The 17,309-nt window shown below is 46.6% G+C and overlaps 1 protein-coding gene across 2 annotated transcripts in view; it reads left to right on the forward strand.

Annotated features, from left to right (window-relative positions):
- Nucleotides 1–17,309, forward strand: part of IL1RAP (interleukin 1 receptor accessory protein) — a 199,930-nt gene that overhangs the window by 168,097 nt on the left and 14,524 nt on the right. Inside the window, exon 11 of one of the 2 annotated variants that reach the window (XM_067466135.1) lies at nt 14,612–15,948. The exons of the other annotated variant lie outside the window; for it this stretch is intronic. Within the exon in view, the coding sequence (XP_067322236.1) occupies nt 14,612–14,976 (365 nt within the window). The 3' untranslated portion in view covers nt 14,977–15,948. Of the gene's footprint in view, nt 1–14,611; nt 15,949–17,309 lie in introns of those variants that run through there. 2 annotated transcript variants of the gene reach the window in all.

The following is a 17,309-nucleotide window of genomic DNA, read 5'->3' on the forward strand; positions in this document are numbered from 1 at the left end:
TCTGTCAAGATCGTTTTGAATCCTGCTCCTGTCCTCTGGAGTCTTGGCTCTCCCTCCCAATTGGGTGTCATCTGCAAACTTGATGATCCTGCCTTCTAACCCTTAATCTAAGTCATTAATAAAAATCCTGAACAGGACCGGGCCCAGGACGGAACCCTCCTGATGACACTCCACTCGTCACTTCTTTCCAGGATGAAGTGGAAGCCTTGGGGAGAATCACCCTCTGGGCTCGTCCATTTAACCAATCAGTTCCAGCCACAGGGGGAACTGCTGCTTCACCGTCTACTTGAGACACCGAGTCCTTGATGGAGTACTTCCTCATTCTTACACACAGTGCTGGAAGGTTTTATGGTGTTGTAAATTAGTTAAGTTAACCTCCCCACATAAAATGGTACCTAAATTTCCTACTAGACAGATGCAGCTGTCTTTCGGGCTGCATAGGTCAACAGCAAGCTAGACTATTAATGGTCGGGAGCTTACTCCGACCTGGGCTGGCTTCGAATTCATGATCTCTTGGTCAGTAGTGATTTAATGCAGCTGGCCACTAACTAGCAAGGTCCAGTACCAATAAGCTTCCTTTGTTTGCCTGGCTTTCGCCACAGATGTCTGCTAACAGACAGATCCACTTCTCCAGCTCATTTTGCGCAGCGCCATCTGTTTCACTGCCATTTTCAAGAAATTGGCCACCCTGCGTTCAGTCTCCAAGGCTCAAATCGGTCCAACAATGGTGACACATTCGTCCTTTGGAGCAAACTTGACCTCTTTCTTCCAGGAAAAGGATCCTGTTGCAAGATCCTGATCGTCAATGGTTTATTTCAGACCCCCGCAGATGGAAAGACAGCTCCACGGAGAAGAGAGAGCCACCCACTGATTTATGGGACAGATTGTTCTCTCCCAGGAGGAGGAAGTCTTTGAAACTCCCTCCTACCACTGCCTTTTCGTGGGGTGGGAAGTTGGCTAAATTCCCTGCCATTTTTGCACAGAATTTTCTACATTTTCTCTCTCTTTCTCTCATAGAATTACTCTATTCTCAGTTTCACAGCCTTTCAGGTGGGTGTGACTGATGAGAGTTTTGGACCAGCAGCTTCTATTCAAGAATCATCACCCCCTTGTCTCCTTCTCCTTCTTCTCCTTCTGCTCTTCTTTCTCCTTGAATTTTGGAGCATCAGAGGCTCAGATTCTGTCCCAAAATGTTCCTCTTCCTTCCCCCCGCTCTTTGTTTTCTTCCTTCTCCTCCACTTCTTTTCAGATCACATGGTTTGCAGCCCCACCCACAACAAAGTCCCTGTCTAGTCTGAAAGTCCAATGGAGTCTCTAAGCATGTGGTTCTAAAATGTAGTCTGAGTCCTGAACAAGCCCAGACCTGATCACATGGTCTGCAGCCCGCCCCCCCAACAAAGTCTATCTAGTCTGAAAGTCCAGTAGTCTCTCATCATAACATTCCTACTGAAGTCTCTAAGCATACGGTTCTAAAATGGAGTCTGAGTCCTGAACAAACCCAGACCTGATCACATGGTTTGCAGCCCCACCCACAACAAAGTCCCTGTCTAGTCTGAAAGTCCAATGGAGTCTCTAAGCATGTGGTTCTAAAATGTAGTCTGAGTCCTGAACAAGCCCAGACCTGATCACATGGTCTGCAGCCCCCCCCCCCACAACAAAGTCTATCTAGTCTGAAAGTCCAGTAGAGTCTCTCATCATAACATTCCTACTGAAGTCTCTAAGCATACGGTTCTAAAATGGAGTCTGAGTCCTGAACAAACCCAGACCTGATCACATGGTTTGCAACCCCACCCACAACAAAGTCCCTGTCTAGTCTGAAAGTCCAATGGAGTCTCTAAGCATGTGGTTCTAAAATGTAGTCTGAGTCCTGAACAAGCCCAGACCTGATCACATGGTTTGCAGCCTCACCCACAACAAAGTCCCTGTCTAGTCTGAAAGTCCAATGGAGTCTCTAAGCATGTGGTTCTAAAATGTAGTCTGAGTCCTGAACAAGCCCAGACCTGATCACATGGTCTGCAGCCCCCCCCCCACAACAAAGTGTATCTAGTCTGAAAGTCCAGTAGAGTCTCTCATCATAACATTCCTACTGAAGTCTCTAAGCATATGGTTCTAAAATGTAGTCTGAGTCCTGAACAAGCCCAGACCTGATCACATGGTTTGCAGCCTCACCCACAACAAAGTCCCAGTCTAGTCTGAAAGTCCAATGGAGTCTCTAAGCATGTGGTTCTAAAATGTAGTCTGAGTCCTGAACAAGCCCAGACCTGATCACATGGTCTGCAGCCCCCCCCCCACAACAAAGTGTATCTAGTCTGAAAGTCCAGTAGAGTCTCTCATCATAACATTCCTACTGAAGTCTCTAAGCATATGGTTCTAAAATGTAGTCTGAGTCCTGAACAAGCCCAGACCTGATCACATGGTTTGCAGCCTCACCCACAACAAAGTCCCAGTCTAGTCTGAAAGTCCAATGGAGTCTCTAAGCATGTGGTTCTAAAATGTAGTCTTGAGTCCTGAACAAGCCCAGACCTGATCACATGGTCTGCAGCCCCCCCCCCCACAACAAAGTCTATCTAGTCTGAAAGTCCAGTAGAGTCTCTCATCATAACATTCCTACTGAAGTCTCTAAGCATACGGTTCTAAAATGGAGTCTGAGTCCTGAACAAACCCAGACCTGATCACATGGTTTGCAACCCCACCCACAACAAAGTCCCTGTCTAGTCTGAAAGTCCAATGGAGTCTCTAAGCATGTGGTTCTAGAATGTAGTCTGAGTACTGAACAAGCCCAGACCTGATCACATGGTCTGCAGCCCCCCCCCCCAACAAAGTCTATCTAGTCTGAAAGTCCAGTAGAGTCTCTCATCATTACATTCCTACTGAAGTCTCTAAGCATACGGTTCTAAAATGGAGTCTGAGTCCTGAACAAACCCAGACCTGATCACATGGTCTGCAGCTCCACCCACAACAAAGAGTCTTCTTTTTTTAAGACTTCTTTTTAATATTTTCTTTATTCTTCCTCCTCCTCTGCTCTTATTTCTTTTTCTTCTTTCTCTTGTCTTTCTCTCAGAATTATGAACCGTCAATGGTTCTATCCCAGAATATTCCTCTTCCACTTCTTCTCCCTCCTCTTCATCTCCCTCCTCCTTTGAGATTCCCAGGGTTCATCCTGTCCAACTCTTTTCTGCCACTCAGGAAAATACCTTCAGAGCCCTCCCAACAGATGACCCTCCAAGCTATGTTGAAAAGCTTCCAGAAAAAGAGACTCCTGATCCGCAGTGGATTCTACTGTTGAACTGCTCTGACCATTAGGAATACTTTTCTCATGTAGAATCATGGAATCCTAGAGTTGGAAGAGACCTCATGGGCCATCCAGTTCAACCCCATTCTGCCAAGAAGCAGGAAAATTGCATTCAAAGCACGCCCGACAGATGGCCATCCAGCCTCTGTTTAAAAGTTTCCAAAGCCGTTCAGCAGTGGAACTCTCTGCCCCGGAGTGTGGTGGAGGCTCCTTCTTTGGAAGCTTTTAAAGAGAGGCTGGATGGCCATCTGTCAGGGGTGATTTGAATGCAATATTCCTGCTTCTTGGCAGAATGGGGTTGGACTAGATGATGGCCCAGGAGGTCTCTTCCAACTCTTTGATTCTATGATTCTAAGAAGGAGCCTCTACCACACTCTAGGGCAGAGAGTTCCACTGCTGAACGGCTCTCACAGCCAGGAAGTTCTTCCTCGTGTTCAGATGGAATCTTCTCTCTTGTAGTTTGAAGCCATTGTTCCTTGTCTTAATCATGGAATCAAAGAGTTGGAAGAGACCTCATGGGCCATCCAGTCCAACCCCATTCTGCCAAGAAGCAGGAATATTGCATTCAAATCACCCCTGACAGATGTCCATCCAGCCTCTGCTTAAAAGCTTCCAAAGAAGGAGCCTCTACCACACTCCGGGGCAGAGAGTTCCACTGCTGAATGGCTCTCACAGTCAGGAAGTTCTTCCTCATGTTCAGATGGAATCTCCTCTCTTGTAGTTTGAAGCCATTGCTCCGCATCCTAGTCTCCAAGGAAGCAGAAAACAAGCTTGCTCCCTCCTCCCTGTGGCTTACTCTCACGTATTTACCCATGGCTATCATATCTCCTCTCAGCCTTCTCTTCTTCAGGCTAAACATGCCCAGCTCCTTAAGCCGTTCCTCATAGGGCTTGTTCTCCAGACCCTCTCAGACCCAATCCACATCCCTGAGACCAATCCTATGCATGAACAGGGAGATACCTCCAAGGTTCTAACCTTGCCCATTGTTTACCTTGGGGTAAGTTCTGTTAAACCTCATACGTTCCCCTGAATTGAAACAAGGAGAATTCTAGTGTAAGGATATGATCCCATTCATACCTCTTGCTAAATAACTGGTGAAGCTTACCTTTAAGTAAATCTGAAGTTTAGGTATTTGGACTTTGCCCTTCTATGGGGAGGGCTGACCAGTTAGTTGTTTTACCATTCTTCATGCCTCTGTTTTTTAAAGCTCTAATGTTTCCACGGAGGCTGCTATGTGCTGCTTTCCAACACCTTGATGGTCACGTAGAAGCTTTTCTGTGCTGCCGTTTTCAGGCTGGAGTGGCTTAATCTCCTTTGGGAAATATAGCAAGGCACGAAGCAGCTGTCATCTTGTCCCTGGCCTCCTGGAGAGCATCCCTCTCTCAGCTCTAGGTGGAGATTAAGCCTTGTCTGGGTGGAGAGGAATTATCTCCCGGTTCTTTTGACATTGCTTAGGCTTCATCCTCAGCCTGGGACTTTGGTGGTCCACTGGATTCCTTTGAAAAGGCCAAACAAGTGGGAACCAAAGGAGTTCTGAGGCATGCCACCTTCCAAGACATGGAATGGCACACTCTTGCGGGAGAGAGCAACACACTAGAATACCCCAGGTTGGCTTGGCAGTCATTGTTTATGACCTTCTTGATGCAAAACCTGGTTGCAACAGAATGAGTAGCATTGAAGGCTTTCATGGCCGGAATCACTGGGTTGTTGTAGGTTTTTCCGGGCTATATGGCCATGTTCTAGAGGCATTCTCTCCTGACGTTTCACCTGCATCTATGGCAAGCATCCTCACAACCTCTGAGGATGCTTGGCATAGATGCAGGTGAAACGTCAGAAGAGAATGCCTCTAGAACATGGCCATATAGCCCGAAAAAAGGAGTAGTATGCTCCCTGAGTGCCGCTCCTGTTAGCATTCGGAGAGGTAAGTAGGGCCAGAACCGTTTAGGGATTTATAGGCTAATGTCAGCACTTTGAATTGTGCCCGGTAGCAAACTGGCAGCCAGCGGAGCTGGCGCAACAGAGGAGTTGTACGCTCCCTGAGTGCCACTCCTGTTAGCAACCTGGCTGCCGAACGCTGGACCATTTGAAGCTTCTGAGCAGTCTTCAAAGGCAACCCCACGTAGAGAGCGTTGCAGTAGTCTATACGAGATGTAACCAGAGCGTTGAAATCCAAAACTCTTAGAGGGCCTAAATTTCCCATGCCTGACCTAGAGGAACTAGCAAATTCCTAGAGAGACCATTTTTGCCCAAACTATTATGGGGCCTTACTGTATACTTGACTTCCATAAAATGGCATATAAAGTTTGCTCTAGGCACTGTCAGGCCATTATATGCTAATCAAGGTGGTCAGTTGAAACATTCACACCTAGCTCCAGCAGACAAGAGTCCCACCCTGGTCATTCCACAGATATATAAACCCTTTTTCCTAGTTCCAACAGACCTCACTACTTCTGAGGATGCTTGCCATAGATGCAGGTGAAATGTCAGGAACGAATGCCTCTAGACCAGTGGTTCTCAGCCTGGGGGTCGGGACCCCTAGAGGGGTCATGAGGGGGTGTCAGAGGGGTCACCAAAGACCATCACAGACAGTATTTTCTGTTGGTCATGGGAGTTCTATGTGGGAAGTTTGGCCTATTTCTATCGTTGGTGGGCTTCAGAATGCTCTTTGGTTGTAGGTGAACTATAAATCCCAGTAACTGCAACTTCCAAATGTCAAGGTCTATTTCCTCCAAACTCCATCTGTGTTCATATTTGGGCATATGGAGTATTTGTGCCAAGTTTGGTTCAGATCCATCATTGTTTGAGCCCACAATGCTCTCTGTATATAGGTGAACTACAACTCCCAAGCTCAAGGTCAGTGCCCATCAAAATCTTCCAACATTCTCTGTTTGTGTTGGAGTGCCAGGTTTGGTTCAATTCCATCATTGGTGGAGTACAGAATGCTCTCTGGATGTAGGTGAACTACAACTCCCAAACTCAAGGTCAATGCCCATAAAAACCTTCCAACATTCTTTGTTTGTGTTGGAGTGCCAGGTTTGGTTCAATTCCATCATTGGTGGAGTACAGAATGCTCTCTGGATGTAGGTGAACTACAACTCCAAAACTCAAGGTCAATGCCCTTGACTCAAGGTCAAACCCTTCCAGTATTTTTTGTTGGTCATGGGAGTTCTGTGTGCCAAGTTGGGACCAATTCCACAGGGAGGAGGAGGGAGCAAGCCTGTTTTCTGCTTCCTTGGAGACTAGGATACGGAACAATGGCTTCAAACTACAAGAGAGGAGATTCCATCTGAACATGAGGAAGAACTTCCTGACTGTGAGAGCCGTTCAGCAGTGGAACTCTCTGCCCCAGAGTGTGGTGGAGGCTCCTTCTTTGGAAGCTTTTAAACAGAGGCTGGATGGCCATCTGTCAGGGGTGATTTGAATGCAACATTCCTGCTTCTTGGCAGAATAGGGTTGGACTGGATGGCCCATGGGGTCTCTTCCAACTCTTTGATTCTAGGATTCTATGATTCTAATTCCATCATTGGTAGAGTACAGAATGCTCTCTGGATGTAGGTGAACTACAACTCCCAAACTCAAGGTCAATGCCCATAAAAACCTTCCAACATTCTCTGTTTGTGTTGGAGTGCCAGGTTTGGTTCAATTCCATCATTGGTGGAGTTCAGACTGCTTTCTGGATGTAGGTGAACTACAACTCCAAAACTCAAGGTCAATGCCCATCAAAGCCTTCCAGTATTTTCTGTTGGTCATGGGAGATCTGTGTGCCAAGTTGGGTCCAATTCCACAGGGAGGAGGAGGGAGCAAGCTTGTTTTCTGCTTCCTTGGAGACTAGGACGCGGGACAATGGCTTCAAACTACAAGAGAGGAGATTCCATCTGAACACGAGGAAGAACTTCATGACTGTGAGAGTTGTTCAGCAGTGGAACTCTCTGCCCCGGAGTGTGGTGGAGGCTCCTTCTTTGGAAGCTTTTAAACAGAGGCTGGATGGCCATCTGTCAGGGGTGATTTGAATGCAACATTCCTGCTTCTTGGCAGAATGGGGTTGGACTGGATGGCCCATGAGGTCTCTTCCAACTCTTTGATTCTATGATTCTATGATTCTATGATTCTAATTCCATCATTGGTAGAGTACAGAATGCTCTCTGGATGTAGGTGAACTACAACTCCCAAATTCAAGGTCAATGCCCATAAAAACCTTCCAACATTCTCTGTTTGTGTTGGAGTGACAGGTTTGGTTCAATTCCATCATTGGTGGAGTTCAGAATGCTCTCTGGATGTAGGTGAACTACAACTCCAAAGCTCAAGGTCAATGCCCACCAAAACCTTCCAGTATTTTCTGTTGGTCATGGGAGTTCTGTGTGCCAAGTTGGGTCCAATTCCACAGGGAGGAGGAGGGAGCAAGCTTGTTTTCTGCTTCCTTGGAGACTAGGAATAAATAATGAAACAATGGCTTCAAACTACAAGAGAGGAGATTCCATCTGAACATGAGGAAGAACTTCCTGACTGTGAGAGCCGTTCAGCAGTGGAACTCTCTGCCCCGGAGTGTGGTGGAGGCTCCCTCTTTGGAAGCTTTTAAGCAGAGGCTGGATGGCCATCTGTCAGGGGTGATTTGAATGCAACATTCCTGCTTCTTGGCAGAATGGGGTTGGACTGGATGGCCCATGGGGTCTCTTCCAACTCTTGGATTCTATGATTCTATGACTCTATTATTTTATGATTCTATGAAGGCTCAAAGCTCTCCCATCCTGTTTCTTCTCCTTTTCCAGCCACGTTTCTATGATTCTATGGTAGAGTTCAGAATGCTCTTTGAATGTAGGTGAACTATAAATCCCAGCAACTACATTTCCCAAATGACAAAATCAATCCTTCCATCCCAACCCCACCAGTATTCAAATTTGGGCATATTGGGTATGTGTACCAAATTTGGTCCAGTGAATGAAAATGCATCCTGCATATCAGATATTTACATTAGCAAAATTACAGTTATGAAGTAGCAAAGAAAATAATTTTATGGTTGAGGGTCACCACAATATGAGGAACTATATTAAGGGGTCACGGCATTAGGAAGGTTGAGAACCACCGCTCTAGACCATGGCCATATAGCCCGAAAAAACCTACAACAACCCAGTGTAATATTAGCTTGAAGAGCTTCCAGTGATAGCCATGAAGAACATCAATGACGACCACTCATGATGGGTTTGTGCCAACAGAAGTAATTCTAGCAGTGTCTCTCTTAGCATCTCCTGGAAAATTTCCTGCTTCTTGGCAGGGGGTTGGACTGGATGGCCCATGAGGTCTCTTCCAACTCTTTGATTCAGTGATTCTATGTGAGGCGGAGGATTCTAGTCCATACCACTCATACCTTGTCCATGAGTTTTCCAAGAAGTCACTCCTGCTTGGCGTATGTGGGGAAGAGTCCTGTGGTGCCTTCTGTGCAGCTTTCCATGTGCTCCTGTTTTTACGTTTCCAGGGAGACTCAAGTCAACGGCACCCACCCATCTCCCTTTGTTGTGGAATTGGGTTTTTGCACCTTCCCCAATGCGGGCTGGGATTTGCAGATAGGTTTCCGAGGGTGGCAAGGGGCCAGGCGTGGGAGGACCGTGGGCAATGAAGCTTTCATCCAGCTTACCAGGGGTGCTTTTGGCCTCAAGGGAGAAAACACATCACAAACCCACTGGTTTCCAGCAGGCAGCCCAAATCCTACATGCGGGATGCATTATGCAAAGAAAATTAATTGCTTTTTTTCATTTTGGAGGATGGTGCATAACATCCTTTTTCTGATGCCCACATTTTAAGGGGGTTAATTTAATTTCCACGCCAACAAGCCCGGAAAAAGCCACAGGAAGAGAGGAGGGGAAGCGCTTGGACACTGGGAGTGTTTATCCATTCATTCCTTCCCAGTAATTATTATTAGTCATCGTTCCAAATTCATCCGAGACATGTCTCCATCCAAAAGGCATCCTCTAAATCCAGAAGTCCATTTTTTCTATCCTCCATTAGAATCATAGAATCAAAGGGTTGGAAGAGACCCCATGGGCCATCCAGTCCAACCCCATTCTGCCAAGAAGCAGGAAAATTGCATTCAAAGCACCCCGACAGATGGCCATCCAGCCTCTGTTTAAAAGTTTCCAAAGCCATTCAGCAGTGGAACTCTCTGCCCCGGAGTGTGGTGGAGGCTCCTTCTTTGGAAGCTTTTAATCAGAGGCTGGATGGCCATCTGTCAGGGGTGATTTGAATGCAATATTCCTGCTTCTTGGCAGAATGGGGTTGGACTGGATGGCCCATGAGGTCTCTTCCAACTCTTTGATTCTATGATTCTAAGAAGGAGCCTCTACCACACTCTGGGGCAGAGAGTTCCACTGCTGAATGGCTCTCACAGTCAGGAAGTTCTTCCTCATGTTCAGATGGAATCTCCTCTCTTGTAGTTTGAAGCCATTGTTCCATTGCGTCCTAGTCTCCAAGGAAGCAAAAACAAGCTTGCTCCCTCCTCCTCCCTGTGGCTTCCTCTCACATATTTATACATGGCTATCATATCTCCTCTCAGCCTTCTCTTCTTCAGGCTAAACATGCCCAGTTCCCTAAGCCGCTCCTCATAGGGCTTGTTCTCCAGACCCTTGATCATTTTAGTCGCCCTCCTCTGGACACATTCCAGCTTGTCAATATCTCTCTTGAATTGTGGTGCCCAGAATTGGACACAATATTCCAGATGTGGTCTAACCAAAGCAGAATAGAGGGGTAGCATTACTTCCCTGGATCTAGACACTAGGCTCCTATTGATGCAGGCCAAAATCCCATTGGCTTTTTTTGCCGCCACATCACATTGTTGGCTCATGTTTAACTTGTTGTCCACGAGGACTCCAAGATCTTTTTCACACGTACTGCTCTCGAGCCAGGCATCGTCCCCCATTCTGTATCTTTGCATTTCGTTTTTCCTGCCTGTGGAATGACCAGGGTGAGACAAAGGACTCTTGTCTGCTGTGAATGTTTCAACTGACCACCTTGATTAGCATACAATGGGCTGACTGTGCCTGGAGCAAACTTTTGTTGAGAGGTAATTAGATGTCCCTGCCTGCTTCCTCTCTGTTGTTGTGCTGTTGCAATTTTAGAGTTTTTTAATACTGGTAGCCAGATTTCCAACAGACCTCACTACCTCTGAGGATGCTTGCCATAGATGCAGGTGAAACATCAGGAGAGAATGCCTCTAGACCATGGCCATACAGCCTGAAAAAACCTACAACAACCCAGTGATTCTGGCCATGAAAGCCTTTGACAATACATTATTGGTCATTGTTCCAAATTCATCTGAGACGTGTCTCCATCCAAAAGGCATCCTCTAAATCCAGAAGTCCTTCTTTCTATCCTCCATTGATGCCCCAAATGTGAAGAGAATGGCTGCTTCCATACTAAAATGATCAAGGGTCTGGAGAACAAGCCCTATGAGGAGCAGCTTAAAGAGTTGGGCATGTTTAGCCTGCAGAAGAGAAGATTGGGGAGACATGATGAGGGCCATGTACAAATATGTTAGAAGAAGTCATAGGGAGGAGGGGAAAAGCTTCCTTTCTGCTTCCCTGGAGACTAGGACGCAGAACAATGGCTTCAAACTACAAGAGAGGAGATTCCATCTGAACATGAGGAAGAACTTCCTGACTGTGAGAGCCGTTCAGCAGTGGAACTCTCTGCCCCGGAGTGTGGTGGAGGCTCCTTCTTTGGAGGCTTTTAAACAGAGGCTGGCTGGCCATCTGTCAGGGGTGATTTGAATGCATTATTCCTGCTTCTTGGTAGAATGGAGGTGGACTGGATGGCCCATGAGGTCTCTTCCAACTCTAGGATTCTATACCTGCAAAGTAGGGAGTCTGCACCTGTTGGCAGTCAAACTTTTAAAGAAAAGCTCTGCAAGGTGCCAACGTTATTTAGTGCTCATAGAATCATAGAATAGAATCATAGAATCAAAGAGTTGGAAGAGACCTCATGGGCCATCCAGTCCAACCCCCTGCCAAGAAGCAGGAATATTGCATTCAAAGCACCCCTGACAGATGGCCATCCAGCCTCTGCTTAAAAGCTTCCAAAGAAGGAGCCTCCACCACACTCCGGGGCAGAGAGTTCCACTGCTGAACGGCTCTCACAGTCAGGAAATTCTTCCTAATGTTCAGATGGAACCTCCTCTCTTGCTCAAGTTCAGCCCATTAGATAATTCCTCCCAAAGTAGGAGATAGCAAAGATATCACTGTTTAAGCCATCCATGGGAACAGTTTTGGATTTGGGAGAAGGATTTCAGATCTTGGGATTCCATATAAGGGATGCTCAGCCTATATTCAACTAATGGGTGGTGCGGTGTCGTTGTTGTGTAAATAGCCTCATCGGAGGTGTAGTTGGAAGGGGAGGAGAAATTCAGAAGAAGGCCTACAAGCTACTCTAAACACCTTTGCAGAAGCATATGAGAATCTCAGCCTCTCGTTGAACGTTGGGAAAAACAAAGTGCTCTTCTAGCAAAAGGCACCAGCCAATCCCTCTGCAATGCCACAAATACCGCTTAATGGTGGAACATCGCTTCAATGCTGGTGGTCTTTGCTTCTTCCAGCATGGTGACATTTGTCCGCTTGTCTTCCCAAGAGATTTGTAGGATTTTTCAGAGGCAACGCTAATGGAATCGTTCCAGGAGTTGAGTGTGATGTGTGTAGACAGTCCACGTTTCGCAGACATATAGCAGGGGTTGGGAGGAATCATAGAATCATAGAATCAAAGAGTTGGAAGAGACCTCATGAGCCATCCAGTCCAACCCCATTCTGCCAAGAAGCAGGAATATTGCATTTGCTTAGATTGTATTGTTGTGTTGTGTGTTGAGGCCTCGGCCTGTGTAAGCCGCATCGAATCCTTCGGGAGATGCTAGCGGGGTACAAATAAAGCTTAATAATAATAATAATAATAATAATAATTTAAATCACCCCTGACAGATGGCCATCCAGCCTCTGTTTAAAAGCTTCCGAAGAGGTAGCCTCCACCACACTCCGGGGCAGAGAGTTCCACTGCTGAACGGCTCTCACAGTCAGGAATTTCTTCCTCATGTTCAGATGGAATCTCCTCTCTTGTAGTTTGAAGCCATTGTTCCCTTGCGTCCTAGTCTCCAAGGAAGCAGAAAACAAGCTTGCTCCCTCCTCCTCCCTGTGGCTTCCTCTCACATATTTACACATGACTATCATATCTCCTCTCAGCCTTCTCTTCTTCAGGCTAAACATGCCCAGCTCCTTAAGCCGCTCCTCATAGGGCTTGTTCTCCAGATCCTTAATCATTTTAGTCGCCCTCCTCTGGACACATTCCAGCTTGTCAATATCTCTCTTCAATTGTGGTGCCCAGAATTGGACACAATATTCCAGGTGTGGTCTCACCAAAGCGGAATAGAGGGGTACCACACGAGGAGCTGGAGTTGATAGAGGGAGCTCGTCCACCTCTCCCCAGATTTGAACCTGCTTCCTGTCAATCTTCAGTCCTGCTGGCACCGGGGTTTAACCCACTGCGCCAACGGGGGCTTTGGCGCTGCACTCGCTGAGCTCAGGCAGTGTTGTATTTCAGTGTCAATAATGATTTTTGGAGAAGTGGAAAGGGAGTGGAAATAGTCAACATTTTGTAATGTTACACCATGAAGCTGTATTTCTGGCATTGGAGAGGGATTGGCTGGTGACTGCTGGAAGGGCAGTCACTTCTCTTTCCTCCAAAAAGTTTCTCTCTTTGTTTTGCAAGATAAGTTAAGTAGCATTATTTAATATCTTTGGGATTGTCCTTGAAACCTGGAGGATGGGAATGGAACAGGTAAGATGTCTGGGTGGCAACGACAAATAAAGGGCAGGAGGAAAGGGGGGGGGGGGTGTGTGTCTAGAAACTTGAAGAGGTACATTTGTGGCCACTGTGGCCTTTTCTTGGCTGTTTGTGAGTCATAGAATGAAAGAGTTGTGTCCAGAGGAGAGCGATTAAAATGATAAAAGCTCTGGAGAACAAGCCCTATGAGGAGCGGCTTAAGGAGCTGGGCATGTTTAGCTTGAAGAAGAGAAGGCTGAGAAGGGATATGATAGCCATGTATAAATATGTGAGAGGAAGCCACAGGGAGGAGGAGGGAGCAAGCTTGTTTTCTTCTTCCCTGGAGACTAGGACGCGGAACAATGGCTTCAAACTACAAGAGAGGAGATTCCATCTGAACATGAGGAAGAACTTCCTGACTGTGAGAGCCGTTCAGCAGTGGAACTCTCTGCCCTGGAGTGTGGTGGAGGCTCCTTCTTTGGAAGCTTTTAAACAGAGGCTGGATGGCCATCTGTCAGGGGTGATTTGAATGCAATATTCCTGCTTCTTGGCAGAATGGGGTTGGACTGGATGGCCCAGGAGGTCTCTTCCAACTCTTTGATTCTGTGATTCTATGATTCTATCTAATTGAAGACAACGTGGGATGTCCTCATTACAGGATCTCCAGCTGGAGCAGTGCTTCCCAAACTTTGGTCTTCCAAACAATTTGGTCTTCCTCCACAAAGCAGCCTCGCCCAGCTTGTCCCGCAATCAGGAATTCTGTGAACTGGAATCAAAATACTTGAAGGACCAAAGTCAGGGAACTGTTGAGCTAGGGCAACCCTAACAGGTTGTTACCAAGCCTTTTTGTGAAGATCCTTAGGGAAGGAGACCCCATTGTCTCTATCGATGATTGGTTTCATTACCAAAATGATTGTCCTGTTTCTTTCTAATACTCAATTAAAATCTACTGTCTTGTACCTTAATTCCATGAGACCTGGTCCTATCCTTTGGCAAAGCCTTCTTTCTCCTCTTCATAGAACCTTTTGAGATATTTAAAGATATTGTCTGTCTTCTCTTCAACAAACTGCTCTTGCCACCTCTCCTCTCCACACTTCTCTTTGCTTTTCTCTGAACTCATTCCAACTTGAAAGGAGGCATCTAAGATTGAAGCCAGAGCATTGAATCCTGGTCCCATAAAGTTGGAAGGGGCCTCCTGGGCCATAGAGTCCATATCTTTACTCAAAGCTGAAGCTGCCTTAGCAGTAGGTAGTTGTTCAACCTCTCTCTGAAGACCTCCAGAAAAGGAGACTCGATGGTTGGTTCTGTTCTCCAGCCACTCTCACTGTCTGGGTCAGGCATGGGCAAACTTGGGCCCTCCAGGTGTTTTGGACATCAACTCCCACAATTCCTAACAGCCTATCAGCTGAAGTTGAAGTCCAAAACACCTGGAGGGCCAAGGATTGCCCATGTCTGGTCTACACAGTCTTCCTAATGTCAACCTCCTGCCTTCCTTCCTTCCTAACCAGTTGGTATGTCTTTCTCTCCCAGTTGTGACAGATGAGACACTAGGCTTCATCCAGAGGAGCCGCCGGCTCTTGGTGGTGCTGAGCCCCAACTATGTCCTCCAGGGCACCCAGGCTCTGCTGGAGCTGAAGGCCGGCCTGGAGGACATGGCCTCCAGGGGCACCATCAAGGTCATCCTGGTCCAGTACCGAGCCATCAAGAAGAGCAAGGTCAAGGAGCTGCGGCAGGCCAAGACTGCCCTGACCGTCATTAAGTGGAAGGGCGAGAAGTCCAGTTATCCGCGGGGAAGGTTCTGGAAGCAGCTGCTGGTGGAGATGCCCATCAAGAGCAGGTCCAAGAGTACGGCAGACGGGAGGACATCCTCCTTCTCCTCTCTGAAGGAGGTCTGAGAAATCAGGGGGAGAAGGTCAGGACACAGTTGGGGGGCTCAATGTGATTCCCTGATTTAGCACTTAAGGAGAAGCACAGTTCTATTGGAACTCATGGGTTTTTTGATCCAACCACAAAGCATAGATAGATGCATAGATAGATAGATAGATAGATAGATAGATAGATAGATAGATAGATAGAATTAGAAGGTAGGAATGATGAACTAAGATGACTACACCTTTGACCTGAAGCCCTTCTGACAGATTGGACTATACGTCTCATAATTTCCCAGCAGGTTCATATCATGGCATTGGAAGATACCACAAGATCCTTCCATTTCAACCCTCTGCCATGAATATATATAAATGTTGTCTCACTCTTGAGGAACAGGTGTGTTCTTCAGAGAAGAAGGAATATCTTTTTGTTGGTGTACCAAATCTTCTAAGACCATTTTTACACAAACTGGATGCGTTGTTCCTGCTATATTAGACTGCAAATCCCATCATACTCTAGCAGCATATAGTATTCATGGAAAATTATTACATTTTTAGTCCAACTGCTGGATGATAGGATAACCATCTGAGCTATTCATCCCTACTTTCTATTCACTTATGTTGCCAAAGAAGATGGTGTTTTCTGGATGCCCTTTTTTGAATCCCGAGCACAAATCTGGAAGCCACCATCTCCTCAACCTTCACTCTCTTACATAGAGGAGTAGACTTACCTCTTCCCCCAAATTATAAGTCGGAGCAATACAGCTATGAAGGTACACCATCTCAACTGTGAACAATATTGAGTAGAATGCCTGAGCCACACCACAGCACTCATATCTTAGAATCATAGAATCGAAGAGTTGGAAGAGACCTCATGGGCCATCCAGTCCAACCCCATTCTGCCAAGAAGCAGGAATATTGCATTCAAATCACCCCTGACAGATGGCCATCCAGCCTCTGCTTAAAAGCTTCCAAAGAAGGAGCCTCCACCACACTCTGGGGCAGAGAGTTCCACTGCTGAACGGCTCTCACAGTCAGGAAGTTCTTCCTCATGTTCAGATGGAATCTCCTCTCTTGTAGTTTGAAGCCATTGTTCCCTTGCGTCCTAGTCTCCAGGGAAGCAGAAAACAAGCTTGCTCCCTCCTCCCTGTGGCTTCCTCTCACATATTTATACATGGCTATCATATCTTGTAGAGGTCAAGCTTGGCAATATAGCAGTGATTCTCAAACTCTGCTCCTCCAGGTGTTTTGGACTTCAGCTCCTAGAAATGCAAAGAGACAGAATGGGGGACGATGATGCCTGGCTTGAGAGCAGGACGTGTGGAAAAGATCTTGGAGTCCTCGTGGACAACAAGTTAAACATGAGCCAACAATGTGATGTGGCGGCAAAAAAAGCCAGTGGGATTTTGGCCTGCATCAATAGGAGCATAGTGTCTAGATCTAGGGAAGTCATGCTCCCCATGCTCTATTCCACCTTGGTTAGACCACACCTGGAATATTGTGTCCAATTCTGGGCACCACAGTTCAAGAGAGATATTGACAAGCTGGAATGTGTCCAGAGGAGAGCGACTAAAATGATCAAGGGTCTGGAGAATATGCCCTATGAGGAGCGGCTTAAGGAGCTGGGCATGTTTAGCCTGAAGAAGAGAAGGATGAGAGGAGATATGATGAGGGCCATGGATAAATATGTGAGAGGAAGCCACAGGGAGGAGAGAGAAAGCTTGTTTTCTGCTTCATTTGGAGAGAGACTAGGCCGCAATGGAGCAATGGCTTCAAACTACAAGAAAGGAGATTCCATCTGAACATGAGGAAGAACTTCCTGACTGTGAGAGCCGTTCAGCAGTGGAACTCTCTGCCCTGGAGCGTGGTGAAGGCTCCTTCTTTGGAAACTTTTAAACAGAGGCTGGATGGCCGTCTGTCAGGGGTGATTTGAATGCAATATTCCTGCTTCTTGGCAAAATGGGGTTGGACTGGATGATGGCCCATGAGGTCTCTTCCAACTCTTTGATTCTATGATTCTTTGATCCTAGAAATCCCAACCATCTTATCATCTGTTAGGAATTGTGGGAGCGGAAGTCCAAAATTTCTGGAGGAGCAGAGTTTATTATTATTATAAACACTGCAATATAGTCTTTGTTGTAGAAGTCTCAAGATGAAGACAGAATCTCATGCATTCTCCAAAGTAAGCTCTTTCCTAATCATGCTGCTGTGGAACCCATTAATGAGTCCCACCATTGTTCTTAGAAATCCACCAAAACCTTGCCATCCCCATGGGCCCCCTTTCTGCACTTCATACCCACCACATCTTTTTGGAAAGGGATACCATTGTCCCTTAAGTGAGCCAAAGAACTCCTTAGTAC

Source organism: Anolis sagrei, chromosome 3 (genome assembly GCF_037176765.1).
Source record: "Anolis sagrei isolate rAnoSag1 chromosome 3, rAnoSag1.mat, whole genome shotgun sequence".
Lineage (NCBI taxonomy): Eukaryota > Metazoa > Chordata > Lepidosauria > Squamata > Dactyloidae > Anolis > Anolis sagrei.